Raw genomic sequence first — 18,230 nt, forward strand, 5'->3', positions numbered from 1 at the left:
CTTTCTACCGGGGTGGTATGAGCACTACGCTGAATTAATGTGAATTTGGAAGATCCTGGAAAAGAATTCCACGACCAAGGTGAATAGGTATGAGGAGAGGGTAATGGGTAGAATTCATCCCCAAAAGTTAGCTATTGAGTGAGAGAGCCCTCGCGTTTATTTATTTCATGTTACTTTGGTACCGAGACGATGTGAGACTTTGCTTCATACCCTCCCTCAAGCACAGCGTGCTCATTCGGCAGCACTTGCCATACTGAACGAGAGAAAAGTTCCGATTGTTTGCTTTAATTCCTTTAATATTTTTAACTCACCGTAGATTAATAAATTCTTTTTTCGCTGTTAAAAAAAAAAAGGTTGGTGGGACCATATTTGACCGTGAGGGGAGGAGGCACACCGCGGCTGATTTGTTACGGTATGCGAGGCCCAGTGGACTTACTGTCCTCCTGCACGCGACTGTTCATAAAGTCTTGTTTAGAATTAAAGGTATGTTAATGGTTTGCAATTTTAGATACTATGTTACTAATTGTTTTGATTTTGATTTTTTTTTAATATCACTAATGATGCCTTGAGTTCTACCTCTGAGGAGGAGTGCTATGGCTCTCCAAGAAAGAAGCACGTCAGAATTAGGGGTGTTCAAGAAAACCGTCCGAACCGTAAAACCGGTCCGATTCGGACCGAACCGTCATATTTGGTCTGGTTCTGTGGTTATGCGGTCAGGTTATGGTTCCAAAAAAATAAGAACCATTAATTTTGGTTCGGTTATCGGTTCTTAATTAAAGAACCGTGGCTAGAACTGGACCGGACCGTTTAAAACTAATATATATAATTATATAAAATAAATATATGTGTGTAATTTGGTAAGTTAATCTCTTTATTGCTAAACTTACTTTATTTAGAGATGAAATCTCATTCGTTAGGAAAGTTTTTATTTTCTTTCTTCTTTTTCTATTCTAATAGATTGCCTTCTTATTCTTTTAATTCTTTGCAACCTTATTTAACGGATTAGTCTTTATAATTTCAATCTCACGTCTCTCTTTCTCACACACCGGTGATAGGTTTGGATGCTAATTGGATAGAATCGGAACCGGAACCAAATCAAAACCGGACCGGTTTTGCGGTTTGGTTCTGGTTCGGTTCCACTCATATATTGGTTAGGTTCTGGTTCTCAATTTCCTAGAACCGTTTGAAATGGTCCGGTTACTGGTTTTCTAGAGAACCGGACCAATCCGGACCGTGTACACCCCTAGTCAGAATATATCTTTGTAAAAGGGAGTTGGATGGCAAATGAGGTGCATAAACTGTTTAAATAAAAGAGGGTTATACTTTTTTTCCTAATTTTCCTAACAAGGCAAATAATAAATCTCAGATATCTTGATGAAATATTTTTACAAAAAAAAACTTCCTTAAGTCCATGATTTAAACCAGAACTCCCACAATTTGCAATGGTTGTACTCTTAAAGTGTTTTTTGACAGGCAAAAAAAGTTTTATCAAGAAACTTGATAAAATAAGAGTGCATTATGTTGGGGAATCCAACCTTAAACAGCCAATGGCCCAAACCCAAAACACCTAAAAGAGTAAAAGCCCAAACACCTATAAGGACAAGGCCCAAAAGGATCAAGCCCATCCCAAAACCTAAACCTAACCCTAATTTAGTAAGGAGTTTCACCGCTTCAATTCATCTTCAAGTTGTTTTCAATCAACTACGTTCAAACTTCGAAGGAAGAACTTTTGTGAAGTTCAAAAGGCATTTTTGGTGGATCCCTTACTTAGCTTACGTGCGGACGTCATAGATACCAATCTTCAAGTTGCCTTTTTGGTTTTGGACTCTATATGCAAAGGAAACATAATTTAGTAAGGATTCTGGCTTTATGAAGCAATCTGTGGCTTTAAATATAGCCTTGCCTCTTATTCAGGTTTGGACTTCTTGAGTGAATCCCTCTGATAGGCCCTTGGGGGTCTCATCTGTAAAATCTTAGGGTTCGTCTATTCTATCTTCATCTGCTTCTGGTTGGCCTTTCTATGGTGGTTTTGTAGGCCTTCGGCCATCTGGAAGATCATCTATTTCGATGATTCTTTTTGATTGAAACTGTAAGGTTTCGTAAGAATCATCTATTTCTGTGTGACATCCAATCACGTCTGTGGAACAATATTCCATTTTGTGAGACTCGATGAGAGAGAGTCTAAATTTGGTGAGAGATTCCAATTGGATTTTTAATTTGGTAAGAGAACTTGTATTTTGGGATTGGTAAGAGTCTCTTTGTGAGGGCTTTATTTATTCGACACCATTGTAGCTCTTCGGAGCATCGTTCTCTTTACATAGTGGAATCGTCTCTTACTCGCTTGTCCATGGAGTATGTTTATAGCCATAAGCCGAACCACGTATATCTTGGTCTCTCTTATTCGTTTTCTTTATTTGGTTTGGTTTCTCTGTTGCTTTTTCGCATTTGTTTGGTTTGGTTTGGTTCGGTTTGGTTATTTTCCCAATATCATGGCCATCAACAATCGTCAGGTTGTGGTTGAGTCCTTTGGGGGTCCGCCGCACAACACGGATCGGTTCAGTCTAGACCAATATCTTGATTTTGCACAGCCCTATTATTATTATTTTTTTTTTGTTGCGTGGTGTGATTGAAGTAATCCCGTCAAAGGCAAATCATAGTCCTAGCATATCAATCTAGGAATTTTAGTAAATCACGATAGCTTTACTTCAAAATGACTTCATTAGGAATCAGTAATTAGTTCTCTTCTTGGCCTTTTTCTACCTCTTTTATCACCCTCAATACAATTCAAAAATCATCCCAGCTCAAATCGTTTTCTATCATTCGTCGTCATTCAAAATCACCTGATCCCTAATTGACCTACATTGCAAATTATGATCCCATCTCCAATGGTTAATACAATCTATAGTTGTTTTCACTCCAAACTCATCCCTAATGCAATTTGAATAACGACGAATATGGATCATAATATGGGGATCGTGGAGAAAATTCCTAGTAGTATTTTCTAATAAGAGACTTACAGTTGGGTAATGTGGCAAACAGTCCCATTGCAATCGCATTTGATACCGGGATTGTAATTTCCAAAGGTGACATCAAGAGCGGTAGCGGCCGTAGCGTCGATGGCGGCTCCACTGCATGGTTCTCTGCTAATGTTCCATTGATAATATGCTGGGGATAGTCCCCATTGGCTGAAGACGGAGTTCAAAGCACTCACTGCCCAAATTTCCAAAAAAGAAAAGAAAAGAAAAGAAAAGAAAGAGTTAGAGCTGACATGGTAATCTTGTTTCGAAAAGAAAATACTAATGTCCTGTTCTCTTTATAATTCAAAAAGAATTTTTTTAAAAATTTCCTCTAATTTCTTCCTACTTCCAACATTTCTCTTTCTTTATCTCTCTCCACTTATTACCACTACTATTTTTTAAAAAAAAATTCAAACATCAATCCAAACATAGCATAAACCATAACGCAAATTAACAGTCAATTGGCAATACAATTCTACAGTTTGATAGTATAATCTTAGAGAAAACATTCTTTCCGGAGGCGGAGAAAAAGGGGGGTTTTCCGCCACCCCCGTGGGCCTCTTTTTTTGGTTTTTTTGGGTAATCCGAACCGTTCATTAAATAGGGCCCGCAAAATAATATATCCACGCAAAAAATCAGCTTGTCTGGGTATCAATAGATATGTCAAAAGTTGAGTTTAAGATGAAAGAATGGATTACTGTGGATAGTTTAACTTAAAAAATAGTTGACAGATCCATGCCGTCCATATTTTCGTCTAAAATTCAACTTTTGACACACCTATCGATATCCTAACAAGCTAATTTTTTGCGGGCCCTACAAGATATATGGTTCGGATTACCCAAAAAAATGTGCGGTAGGGGCCCACACCGGAGTGGCGAAAACCCCCTTGTCCGCCGGCGCCGGACAGAATTCATTCTCTAATTCTTATACTTATTCTACTACCGCTTGAAAAAAAAAAAAAAACATGCGGTGGTGGCCCACACTAGGGTGGCGGAAAACCCCTTGTTCGCCGGCGCCGGACCGAATTCATTCTCTAATTCTTATACTTCTACTACCGCTTGAAAAAAAAATATATCACACTTCGGTCAAAAGCTTTACTTAAGACAAGGTCAAACGAGTTAAATTTGGATGGTGACTGATCAATTCGTTGAAGAAAGTGTTGAAAAGAAAACTTGATTTTAGTAGACACGTGACACATGAATGGTTTTCTTATGAAGAAAGTTATGAAAAGAAAACTTGATTCAGGAGTTTGGTTGAAGTGTTCATGTATGCGTGTAAAGAGTCATTAAGTAGTTTGTGTAGTTGGCTAGGTTCCAATATCTTTGTTTCTTCGTTGTATCCAACTTCTTAAAAAAAGACATCCAGAAACAGGTAGCAGTAATGACTGATTTTCTTATGGAGCAGTTTGTGATGTTCACATTGATCTATGATAGGCCGCTACATCAAGTATTGGTTCAACCTCAATCTAATTATGCTATTTCTAAGCTCGTTTTTTGTTCAACTCTTCTGGACCAATCTAAAAACTTTGACTTTGCGCAACACGAAGTTTTTGCGGAGTCTATAATCTATATAAACTATGTACTCTAGTGATTCTAAGATGTTACCAAGGTGATGGAAAGTAGGGAGAGTGAATAGAAAGAGGGAGGTTGATGCAAAATGAAAAGATTATATATTATTTAAAAATATATATATAAAGTTTCTTATTTTTGTTTTTATTTATTTTGTTAGGAATCTTGCAATTATAGAAATAAGTGTTAACATTATTTAGTTTTTCAATTTAGTTTATTTAGTTTCCTTTTAAGAATTATTTGATTAAGAAGACTCAATTCTAACTTTGGTAGTTTCCTTTTTCTTTATTTCCTAGTGTGTAGGGTTTCTCCTACTATAAATTAAGTTGTAAGCTTTAGGGCTATTCAGTTTTTGATGATTAATGAAATTATAAAGAGTGTTCTCTTTTATGCCAAATTCTTTGGTATTCTACGGAATCAACAAAGTGTTTGATGCCTTTATTCCTGGGTATTCTTTGACTAAACAGGTTTAGAGAAGGATTTCGATTTTCGGGTATTCGTTACGAATCAACGGATTTCGGACTCGATTTAGTAGTTCCGTTCTTCATTAGCTTCCGCTGCATCAGTTGGTATCAGAGCCTGCACTCGATTCCGGATCATGGCGCGACAAGGAGTTTGTGATGGTTGTTATGCTGTTGCCGAAGATGTGAACGAAGGTGATAAGGCTGCATGGGGTGCACAACTAAGGGTATGGATTCAACAAAATGAGGATACGCATGAAGCGTTGGTCAAGAAGGCTGCCTTGATCATTGATAATCAACCTCACTACAACCCATTGAGTTCATGCTTCATGGAGGAGGCTACAGTTCGGTGGCCTTTCACATCCAAAGTTATTCCAGATCCAGTTGTGGATTGGAGTAAACTGCCTATTTTTGATGAGGAACCATTCAATGATGTGGAGTTTGAGATTGTTTTGCATAAAGATGATCATCTGCATTTTGTGTTGAATACTACAATTTCAGCGCCGTTGCAATTGGAATTTAAAATTTCATCTAGAAGTAACCCAACATACACATGGGTAGGTGTTCAAATATTTGGATTCTGCAAGGAACAAAGTGAAGACATAGTTCGCGGCGATTTTATGGGATTCGCTGATATTCCACCTTTTGCGTTTGAAGACTTCTTGTTAAAATTCAAGTTCGAGAAGATCAACTTAAAGTATAAAATTGATGCAGACAAGTTTCGACGAGCAAGATTATTTGAAGCAAATGAAACTCGAGGACGAGTTTTCTCAAGCCCGGGAGAATGATGCAAAATGAAAAGATTATATATTATTTAAAAATATATATATAAAGTTTCTTATTTTTGTTTTTATTTATTTTGTTAGGAATCTTGCAATTATAGAAATAAGTGTTAACATTATTTAGTTTTTCAATTTAGTTTATTTAGTTTCCTTTTAAGAATTATTTGATTAAGAAGACTCAATTCTAACTTTGGTAGTTTCCTTTTTCTTTATTTCCTAGTGTGTAGGGTTTCTCCTACTATAAATTAAGTTGTAAGCTTTAAGGCTATTCAGTTTTTGATGATTAATGAAATTATAAAGAGTGTTCTCTTTTATGCCAAATTCTTTGGTATTCTACGGAATCAACAAAGTGTTTGATGCCTTTATTCCTGGGTATTCTTTGACTAAACAGGTTTAGAGAAGGATTTCGATTTCCGGGTATTCGTTACGAATCAACGGATTCGGACTCAATTTAGTAGTTTTGTGTTTCAATTAGCTTCCGCTACATCAGAGGTTGAGTAGAGTTTATGCAGCACAATAAAGTAGTCTGTGTTTGAAATAACGTGAAGTGTTTATTACACAAATACTGTGTTATCTCCTTCCTCACGTCTCTCTTACTTGTTTATGTTGGAAATATTCGTCAGAGGGAAAGTCTACAATACACACCCCTTAAAAGGGTGTACCATGTGTACCTATTTTATGGTTTATTCATAACATTCTAGTATTTCGTAACTTTTATTCTAGAATTCATAACCTTTCAGCAGTACGATTCGTACCATTTTTATTATGATTCATAACATTTTGGTGTATATCGTAACTTTTATACGATTCGTAACTTTTTCTCTCTAATTTATAACATTTTGGGGGTGCATATGATGAACACCCAAATAAGTGATGTATATTGTAGTTTTTCCCTTCGTTAGAATTTCTGTAAACAACCCCTAACCGGAAAATAAACAACACCACAACAACAAAATATTGAGAGAATAATATAAGCTCATAAGTAGCAGTTTAAGAGAAAATTTATGTGGATCGCGTCACGCATAAAGCTTTGTCTTAAGAGAAGAAACGTCCCCGCTTGCACCAAGTTGTATGACGTTCCACTCCCACTACAAGAAAATGCACCAAAGGCGACCTGATTGCCGACGCAATGCATTTTGTGTCGGCAAAAGTAAGCTTTTGCTGATGCAAAAGTTGTTCGAGTCGGTGAATGTAAATTTTTTGGCGACGAAAAGAAGTGCGTCGGCAATGTTGTCGGCAAAAGTAAGATTGGCGGGAAATATTCTCCCGCGAAATATTTGCCAACGAAATTTTTTTCTAGTGATGAAATATGCATCGGCGAAAGTTGAATATTTTGGCGACGATATTTTTGTGTCGGTGATAGTAACTTTGGGCGACAGAATGTGCATCACCAAAAAATAAATCTTTTAGCGATGAAATCTTTGTGTCGGCAAAAGTAAAAGTTGAAAATTTTTTTTTTGGTAAAAATTTGAAGAACACATGGATATCTACTAATTTGCAAAAAAGAAAGTTTGATTTTTTTTTTCAAAAAATATATATTTTTAGGTTCTAAGTTTGTGGGCAAATTTTTTTTTTTGTGGGGGAGTATATACATATATATATATATATCACTACAAGAAAAAGTATGTTTAGTGACGAAAAAGTGGCGACAAAATTTAATTTCGTTGCTAAATGAGTATATTTGGCAACAAAAAAATAAATTCGTCACTATTTTGATAACTTCCTTGACGAAATTATTTTGTCACCAATTATAACTATTTAGCGACGAAAAAGATATTTTTGTCACCAAAGGCTCCTATTTGGCGACGAAATAAAATTTTCGTCGCCAAAAGAGTAAAAAAGGAGACGAAATTATTTTTTGTCGCCAAAGATAACTATTCGATGACGGAAAAAATATTTTGTCACCAAATGAACCAATTTGGCGACAAAAAATATTTTCGTCTTCTTTTTACGTTTTCAGTGACGAAAAATTTATCTTTTGGTGACGAAATTTATGAATTACGCTTTGTCATCAAATATATTTCGGGCATAACTCTTTGCTCAGAACTCCGATTGAGATAATTTAAATTGGGTTTGAACAATAACATAAAGAGCTACGACTTTCATGTTTATTAAAATTGCTAATTTTAATGTTTAATAGTTCAAAATGCCGTTCAAAATATATTTTAATGTTCAATGTATGTGTTATATATTAAATATTTCAAATATATGCTGAAAAGTTGGTTAAAGCTTGCGTGCAAAACTTATGAGACTCGGGTTCAAAACCCCGTAGGAGCAAGAAACTGAGATTTTTTTCACATATAAGAATGTCTTTCGCGACGAAAAATTTCGTCACCGATGGGTCACCTTTGACGAGCCAAAGGGAATAATTTGTGACAAAAGTTTTTGTCATCAAAAAAGCACAATAGGTGACGAAGAAAATTTCGTCACCAAGTCATTTTTCCGTGACGAAATTTTTCGTCATCAAAAGGCACTATAGGTGACGAAAAATAGATTTCGTCACCAGGTAGGAATCCTCGACAACCTTTAGTCGACAAATTTTTTTTCGTCACCTATATTATTTGTGACGAAAAACATACAATTTGCGACGATTTTCATTCGTCACCCAATGCAATTTTTCTTGTAGTGTATGTGTGTGTGTGTGTGTATTTGTGTTATTTGTATGTATAGACAATATTATGTGGTAAATATAAGGTACATATATAATTTCATATTTGTTAGTTTTTGTCGATTTTTTGAGGATTATTGCTTCTTCATGACGAGACGAATCTAAAAAGTACAAAATTACGATTAAAATAAGCCAATAAACTAATTTTTTTGTCTTTATTCAAAAATTTGATTGTAATTTTTTACTTTTAAGATACCTCTCGTCATGAAGAAATAATAATCCTTGAAAAATCGATGAAAAACTAACTAATACGAATTTTGTTTGAATAAGGACAAAAGAGCTTTTTGGCTTAATTAAAATGCCAAACGAAGCCTAAAAGATATAAAAGAGTATGTAATAATGTATCTCGTGTAAAATATTGTATATGTACTGTATATGTAAGGATAAAAAAACTGTATATGTAGGTTATATATATTAGATATTGCAAAATATTAATGAAAAGTAAGTTGGTGTAGTTGTTAGACATGTGATGTGGAGACCTTGAGTTTGAAACACGGGGCACGCAAAAGCACAACACAAGTAGATGTATGTTTTTTTAAAATTGACTTTTGGCGATGCAAAAATCTCGTCGGCAAAAGTGTTTACACTCTTTGATTTTAAAATCGACGTAATACCATTTGCCGATAGATATGCCGATGCAAGCTTGCATCGCTGAAACTATACTTTTGCCGACGAAGGATAATTCACGTCGACGAAACCCTTTCCCGACATATCAACGCCAACAGCTTGCCGACAAAAATTTTTTCGTCAGCGAAAACCTTTGCCGACCCATGTACACTTTTGCCAATGTGCTTTGTTGTGTCGCCAAATCTGCATTTTCTTGTAGTGTCCCAAGATAAAATAATCTTAGAAAGGTTTGTGTGCAGCTAAAACTTTCTTTGAACCAAAAATCGCCCGTATGCTCAAAACAATGAAAATATATATGTAGTGAAACTCAAGACCAAAAAATCATTTGTGTTCCCCACGACCTTCTCCGGTTTTTTCTTTTCCCGTGGGAGAGTAATATGCTGGGAAGTGTGTATCGCTATGTAATGACTTGGTATAGGTATATATATACGTAGATTTCCAAAATCAAGAACCCAGCATGGTGCATGTAGTAAATGTTATATATGATGAGAAGGGAGAGTAATGAGGCCAGACACAATAAATGAGCAAAGAATTCAAATTAAGCCATATTAAATGTCAAAATTTTAAATTATCTCCAATAGTTTAAGTGTAGTTGGTCCATCGAATTTCCAGCATAAAGAAATTTCAGTGGAAGCAAATTGCTTATTTTGAAGGACATCTTTGGACAACAAAGGTTGGGGAAATAAATTGTGGAGAATAGGTTGGGGGCTTGGGGCTAACCTTCTAAAACTATTCTCTTTTTTAGGATGATATGATGAGATTTGCTACCGTATTCCTAAATTCGAAGGAATATTGCCACTTGAATTCCTCATTGTGCAATATGTTGGTGCCCGCTATAGAGCTACTAAATACAAGTGTTCTGTTCGTGGGGAAAAAAAAAAAAAGCGAGAAAAACTACGTGGATATTTGGGAGCTTACTTTTTTGGCTTTTCATTTTTAACTTTCTGCCTTTTTAACTTTTTGCAACAGGAGTAGCGTTTGGATGATATGTGTTGAAAATAAATTATAGATTGGGTTTTTTACCGTGTTGCCCCTTTATTATATTATATAAGTAATGTGTATGAATAATGTGTTAATAAGTTTTTTAAAGTTATATTGGGAAATTGTTTTCTTCTTTGTTATTTGAACGTCTCAAACAATTTTTCAATTTTATAGGTAATTAGGAAGAAATAAAAATAAGTAAAATAACGATGTGACATAAGGATTAGTTTTTTGGTTTGAAGTCTTTTTTGTTCTTTATTTTTTGGTAATTGAAAGCCTCCAAGAAAATTTTCAAAGATTAAAATCCCAATATTACTGCCAATTTCAGAAGATTAGCGATTATACCTTCTCTTAAAGAGATGCCAAAGACAAAAACACAAAACCGATGGGCTGCTATGCTCTACACGGAACTGATGATTTGAGTTCGAAAAGTAGTTAACGATTAGGAACCCAAGAACACTCTTTCTGCTGATCTTCAAATTTTCAAGTCAAATGTAAAATGTAGGGACATGTAGGGAGGTTAATATTTAATTATTTATTGACGGGTGTGGTTATTTCCAAAATAAGTAAAGGGCAATTTGGTCTTTTTGTTTCCAACAAATATGAGAAGTAGAAAGGGAGAATGGGAAAAACTCCTCCAAGCCTTTTTTTGGCTTTTGCTCTATAAACCCAAAAACCAAAAATGTGTTGTGCCAAAACTCATATATTTGTTCAGCCCCCAAACACCAATTACTGCGCTTCCACATGCAAAGCCCTGTTTTCGTTAGCATTCTTTTAGACTTAACTTAAATCTGAAATTTTTGTCCTCATTTGAATTTTTTTCGCATTTATTAATTTGCACCAAAGTTTTATGGGTTATTGATACTTTTCCCAAGTATTTTGAGAAATAATCACTTTTTAGTGCAAAAAAAAAGGTTATTTAACAAAAAAAAAGGTGATAATTTAGCGATATTTTGCGCTAAAAAGTGATTATTTCTCAAAATGGTTATTTATCAAAATACTTGGGTAAAAATGCCAACCCATCCCCAATTCAACCCAATTGTCTTTGCAACCAGTACCAAACTAACACCACTACAACTACTCTAACCCTGCTGTTCAAAAAAAAAACAACTACTCTAACTGTAATGAACAGGAGGGGAGGAATTTCTCCCCTTGTGGGGTTTTTCCTCTCTCGATCCTAAATTTCAGAGGTTTTATCTCTGTCACGCCCTCGAATTTTAACATAATTATAAATAATTTTCATACTAAAATACTCACAAATATCCGTACTGTACCCAAAAGATCACTGTGTTCCCATTCCCTCAATTAAGCTTCCAAGTCCATAATGTTCCAACATATTACAACATTGGCTCGACGGCCCCAGATTATCATAAGTAGCGAAGTTCGAAAAAGAATTAGTGGTTACAATATTTCGAGTCAAAAGAATTACAATTTTAGTTACAAATACATCTTTCAAAATAAATTTACAAAGATGAATAGGCAACTCCTTCGGTTAACTTTCAAAAATAATGTCCACACTCCAAGCACGCCAAGCAATGCAAGCTATGGTTCCGGGTTAGCACCTGAAAATAATATAAGGCTTGAGCTACACTAGCCCAGTAGAAAAGTCTACGCAAACTCTATATGCAAATGAGATGAAAGATGTCGATGAAACATAGACTTTCGAATAACAAAGGGAGCATGGATGAGACACAAGTACTATATTAGAAATTTAGAACGTAAACGAACACTTCACTCTTGACAGTTAACCTATCTTTGTCCTTCGAATTCATTTTTACTCATCTTTCGATCTTCACGCATCCACCTCATATGGTTACGTTACAACCGCTTAGTATCTCATAAGTTCCCTATGGATCCTTGATGGGCACGCAAGAAATCTTTCACATCGTCACCTTATGATATCAATCAAAAGACATTCCGGGCATTAGGACCCCGTATACCCAATTTACATTCCGGGTGATCATGACCCCGTACATCCAATTCTCATTCCGGGTTCTCGGGACCCCGTACATCCGATTCTCATTCCGGGTTCTTAAGACCCCGTACATCTGATTCTCATGTTTTATTCTCAGCTTCAGGTTTCAAAGATATCAACATTCACAATACGTGCTTCACGTTACATCGAATAGCTATCTTTTATATCATTGTGTTCTTCACATGTTCGTAAACCGTCGTTAATTCCCCTTTAAGCAATCTACTAACCTTTTACTTCAAGTTAAACCCATGACCCACGCATCAACTACTCACTGCGGTTTTCAGTTCAAATTAGGCGGTAGCATATCACATTATATTCGTAATCCATTAAAGTCAATCCGTTGATCCTAGTTTCCGTGATAATTAACTCAATAAGTTCATTCAAGTCCATCGGGCATGTTTTTAGGTATGAAATATGTATTATTCTCCAAACACTAGAAATGATGCGTAAACGAACCCAATAGAGTCAATGAAAAGCTTCGACACGCGAGTTGAAGGATATAGGAAAGCAGCTGAAAGATACTGCAGCAGCTCAAGGAAGCAGCTGAAAGCAGCTCAAACTCCTAGTCTCCTACCGGTAGGTAGGCAAGTCCTACCGGTAGAACTTGAAGACAGAAAGGCCAACATTTCGGTAGAACCTAGACCTACCGGTAGGTGAACAAGTCCTACCGGTAGAAACTCCAATTCACGCAACCTACCGGTAGGCAAGCAAGTCCTACCGGTAGAACTTGGAAACAGAAAGGTCAACATTCGAATTTGTGCTTGACCTACCGGTAGGTATGGAATTCCTACCGGTAGAAGTTCGATACGTTGAGCAGCTTTTGAGCTGCTGCTGTACGTTTGAGCTGGTTACGAAGAAATTTCTCAATTGTTCTACCGGTAGGGAAAAGGCTCCTACCGGTAGGGAATCGATTTTCTTGTAAAGTAACAACGTTCTACCGGTAGAAAGGACAGGCCTACCGGTAGGAATCTAGGAAAAACAGACAATTCTAACAGCAACTACGAATTTTCAATCCAAACTTAAACACGACATTACAAGCACGATTCATGCACCAAATCACCCATAAAACATATAAAGAGAGGTAGAATTCCCTACCTCGAGTATCCAAGCCGAAACCAAAGAGATTCTGCAAGCCCTAGCTTCCGGAATCCCAACCGAGCTAAATACACCGAACCGAGCTCTATCCAATGCGATACGAGCCCGATTACACAAGTAGAAAATGGAGTTGAGGTTGATAGTTTTGGGTTTTGAGTTTAGAGGCGAGTTTTTGGGTGAGAGAGTGAGAGAGATGAAGAGAGCCGGGAGAGGAGAGAGAGAACCGAGAGATGGAGAGGGAGGAGAGAAATGAATTTTCTCTCCTGGCACACACACATATACACACATGCACTATATTACACTAACACCCACATTTTTCATACTCTTGCACATTAACCCGCAACCACAAATTCCACACTAAACCATCACTTATCCCTTTATAAAATATTAAAATTAAAATAAGGAAATTTACGGGTCTCTACAATCTCATTTCTCCTTCACCCCCATCTTCCTCCTCCCCAAACTACCATCCGCTGCCCCTCCTCCAACTCTCCTGCCATGTATCTGACGACTATTTGTTTCTGGTTTTTCTCTTTTCTTTTTTTTTCTGGTTCTCTTCTTTGGTGTCCCTGTGTGGGATTGCTCCCTGTTTGTGGGGCTTCTATCACCACTGTGTGGATTTTTTGATTATTTTTCTGAAGTGCTCTGTTTGTTTAGAGTGGTGAATTTAATTGGAGTTGAGAGTAGTTTTTGGACTGAGTCCCCTACTGCTAGTTTCTTGATCCCTTTTTTAGGGATAGAGTTTCCTCCTGATATATTGTTTTTCAGCACCTGTTATTGTTTTGGCAAAAAAAAAAACAAAGAAACATCACTTTGTTTGGTTTTGAGTTTTTCTAACTACCTCTTTACAAGTTTTTCTCTATCTACCTCTCTACATGTTTTCCTAACTTAAAAAGATGGAGGAAGTAGACTTTCATTCAAGGCCAATTATTCAGTACTCTTGGTACAAGTGGCATTGGCATATGGTACTCCGTACAATTGAAAGATCATCATTACACAATTTGATTCATTCATTATCTCTCAACTACTCAATAACAGTAGATGATAGTACGCCTGCTGAAAATTTGCTACAACATAAATAGTTGGAAGTACCACGTGAGTAACGCCATAGTAGGCATGGATCTCCCAAACACAGAGAGAAAGAGAGAAGGAGAGAGGGAGAGAGAGTACCTTTGGAAGGAGGAGTAGTACCATTTTAAGCTCGAACAATCTAAACCAAGCGGTCCAAACCCAGGAGGAATACAAAGTACAAGGCCAAGGCACAAAGAACTGATGGTGTTGGTGATCCACCCATTACTTTCTTCTTCCTAAGTCAAATGGATTGGTAATCAAGGGAGATCCGTTCAAGCCTAGCCTATATGTATTTGTTCAGAACTTCAGATTATATACAGTATTATTGGGAGGGAGAGAGAGAGAGAGAGAGAGAGAGAGAGAGAGAGAGAGAGAGAGAAGGGTTTTCAGAAATTAATGGGCAGTGGAAACAGACCTCTAATTAGATTGAGTCTACAAATACAAATAAAAGAACGCGTATACATAAATCACTGCGATGAAAAATCTTGTGGTTTGACTGGAAATCACGCGTATACAAATCAAAGAACGCGTATATTTCCATTTGTCTTTGTAATGTGCAGAAGTCTTTCCAAGTCTTACGCATTTGTCTGTGTCCATGTCTTTCACATTTACTTGGAAAAGCATGGTTGACTGCTGGAAAAATCATAGTAATCTTCTAGCTCAATAATGTGACAGAAGTCTTTCTAAGTCTCTCCCATTTGTTTGTTTCCATATCTTCCTCATTTACTAGGAAAAGCATGGTTGGCTGCCAGATCATAATCTTCTAGCTCAATGGATGTGACTTGACTCAGAAAAAAAAACAGAAACAAAAGACGAACGGATTCCAACCATTCAAGAGGGTTGATCATTAGTTCTACATAAGAGAACGACAGAATTCTATTGTTTGTGGAACGGGGGATTGTCTAATGAGTATCACATTGGTGTCCGACACAACAAGCCAACTTCTTAGAAGTGTTCATGCATCGTAGAAGTGTACATGTTTTTAATAATGACTTTAGCTTGAATTGAATGGTTATACCATACTTTCAATCCAGGGTCCAAATGACTTTTCTTTTTCTTTTTGTACGAATTATGCATGCAAGATGTCCAAGCCAGTTTAGGCGGTAACAAAATCACGAGGAACCAATTCCACCATCCACTAATATGGGTGCAATTAAATCAGAGCAAAGTCTTGTATCCACAGATCTAACCCACTGTTTTAGAGCTATGGAGTCCTTCTTCCAAAGGCTCCTTCTCTCCTGGGATTATTGAAGCTTTGGGCTTTCATTGTGCTCTAGAAACAGCCTTGAAATGGAACTATTCTTGGATCATAGTAGAATGGGACGCACTGTAAGTTATTCATGCTCTCAACCAATCGCATGATCGAAGCATGTCATGCATTTGTCGTCTCCCGATTGTGCTTGTCATGGGCCTTGCCGAACTTGGACGATCAAAGCTGGAGCTTCTATTGTCACTGGTGATTGGGGTGGCAAATGGGCGGGTTTCGGCCAAAATAAGTAAGTTGCAAGTGGATTGGGTCTTTAATGGGTCATTGACCTATTTAAACCCATTAATTATGAGTCTAATTACCCATACACAACCCGACCCATTTATTTAGAAGCAAACCTGACCTGCTCATTAATTCAATTACATACTATTTACTAAAATTTAAAATGACTAAAATATTAATGTACACTAAAATGACTACATTACCCTTGTAAATTTAAATGACTAAAATGACCAAACTATCCCTCTACTACTAAAATGACCAAATTATCCCTGTACACTTAATTTTTCCGATACATATCGTTTGTGCAATGCAATTTTCTACAAGATTCCATTTGTATCATTTTCCTACATTTTCCTACTTACTTCCATCGATAGTGCAATAGTGAAATGCCATTTCTAATTGGTTGTTGGGTTTGCTGACGTGGCACCAATGCCAAAGCCATTCTTGATGCCATTGAAGCCGAAAATGACACACCATTGGGGCCCCATTTTTTGCAAATTTCGCTGTTTTTGTACAATGACTCAAGACATTTCAGACCACTGGACTTGCGTCGAGGGAATTCACTGATGAATTATCTCACGTCTCAACCTTACACATTCTATCCGTAAAATACCGAAAAAGATAGGGGAATTTTTAGGCCGGCCCAAAAAATTAGGTTCGGTCTTATTTTAGTCCTGTACAATTATTTGTATTTTTTATTCCAACCATGTCCTTCCACACGCATCAGCGGACGGAACTAGAGAACATCTAGTATAGAAAAATTATCCAATGCTCTATGAGCACTGGTACACCATTAAAATATTGTTTAAATTTCAAAAAGTCATATCTTTTGTTGTAGATATTCATTTGTAAAAAAAATTATATTTTTGGAATCTACTCGATGATATCTACTAAACAAGATCCATATTGAATACGAAATTATGAAAGATTAAAAAAATACCATTTGCTATGAAAAATTCTGTGAGAACTGTTTCTATGAGAATTGTCCATAAAAACTATTTCCCTAAGAACTGTCCTTATGAGAACTGTTTCGGACAAAAATACTCTTAGTTATGTGAACTAGCTATGAGAACTGTTAATTCTCATAGTCAGTTCTATGAGAATTATTTGAAATGACTATGTGAACTGAAAAGTACACAATTCAAATAGTCTCAACACACACTAAAATACACAGTTCTCATAGAAAATACGTAGGTATCATAGAAATACATAGTTCTCATGGATAATACTCAATTCTCATAGAAAATACATAGTTCTCATATATAATTGTCATGGACAATACACAATTCTCATAAAAAATATATAGTTCTCTTAGAAAAATACACAGTTTTTATAAAAAAAATACACTGTTCTCATAGAAAATACACAATTCTCATAGACAGTTCTCACAGAAAATACACAATTCTCATGAAAAATACACAATTCTCATAGACAGTTATCTAAAAATTTGCAATCTTAAGCCTAAGAAGTTTGGCCAAATAGAATGAGAAAAGCAATACTCCAAATGATTGTCCTCCATAAGGTTGCATGTTCGAATTTTACGGAGACCAAACATTCAAATCTTGGAGCTGTTGGAGGGTTTGTCCGGTCATTATTTCGAACACCAAAATTAGTTGAGGTGCACGCGGAAGAAGCTGGTCCGAATATCCGGTGGTTATTATTATTATTTTTATTATTTTTGCCATCTTCGGTGATAAAACTGGTCAAAGAGAGAAGAGAGACAAAGAAGGGGCCAGTTCTAACTTCTCCCTGTTTCGGTAATGGGTTCACCGTGTAATATTTTTATGGGGTCAACTAAACTAATAAATAAATTGTAGGCTATGATTAGAGCAAATTCTTTTTTTTTTTTTTTTCCCATGGCGTCCGATCCACACTCCCCTCACTTGCCGGCGCCTCTGTAGATCTTGCCTACGGTTTTCCGGATTATTTGACTATAATAAAGTATATTCAGTTAATAAACTACTACATATATTAATGGATTCGGGTACTCTGCCGTCCCTTTGATGGATTGGGAGACTCTGCCGTCCCTTTGGAACGATTCCCTTTGCCGACCTATAAAACGGCGCCGTTTAATGGGTTTAGGACCCCTCCTCCTTTGATTTGCTACCGTTTGGCCGAGCGAAATAGATTACCGGTTCATTAATTTTGTGAGGGCCTATTTCGGGTATCACAATGATGATTTGAACATCTCATTATTATAAAAATGTTATGAATAATAAGCGATTAGAATCCCTTTTGTGAGATCCGAAATGGACCCACAAAAAAATCAATAGATCATCAATCTGTTTCGCCGTGCCAAATGAGACTTAACAACCAAAGAGAAGAGACCCCCTCAAACCCACGTGATGACGTCGTTTTGGCGCCGTTTCATGGGGACATTAGAGTCCCCGATATCCCAAATTAATATATATTCTGATAATTTGGTGTTGCCGCGATTATAACTTTATTTGACGTCGTTCTTTTTTCCGATCTTCACTCAAGTTAATAGACCATATC

At 36.5% G+C, this 18,230-nt stretch overlaps 1 protein-coding gene across 4 annotated transcripts in view; it reads right to left on the reverse strand.

The window, feature by feature from the left end:
* Positions 1–18,230, reverse strand: part of LOC131301121 (probable LRR receptor-like serine/threonine-protein kinase At1g56140) — a 477,161-nt gene that overhangs the window by 405,083 nt on the left and 53,848 nt on the right. For all 4 annotated transcript variants that reach the window (XM_058327280.1, XM_058327283.1, XM_058327282.1 and 1 more), the window contains exon 2: positions 3,018–3,210. In XM_058327280.1, the coding sequence (XP_058183263.1) occupies positions 3,018–3,210 (193 nt within the window). The remainder of the gene's footprint in view (positions 1–3,017; positions 3,211–18,230) is intronic.

This window comes from Rhododendron vialii, chromosome 9a, assembly GCF_030253575.1.
Source record: "Rhododendron vialii isolate Sample 1 chromosome 9a, ASM3025357v1".
NCBI classification, from domain to species: domain Eukaryota; kingdom Viridiplantae; phylum Streptophyta; class Magnoliopsida; order Ericales; family Ericaceae; genus Rhododendron; species Rhododendron vialii.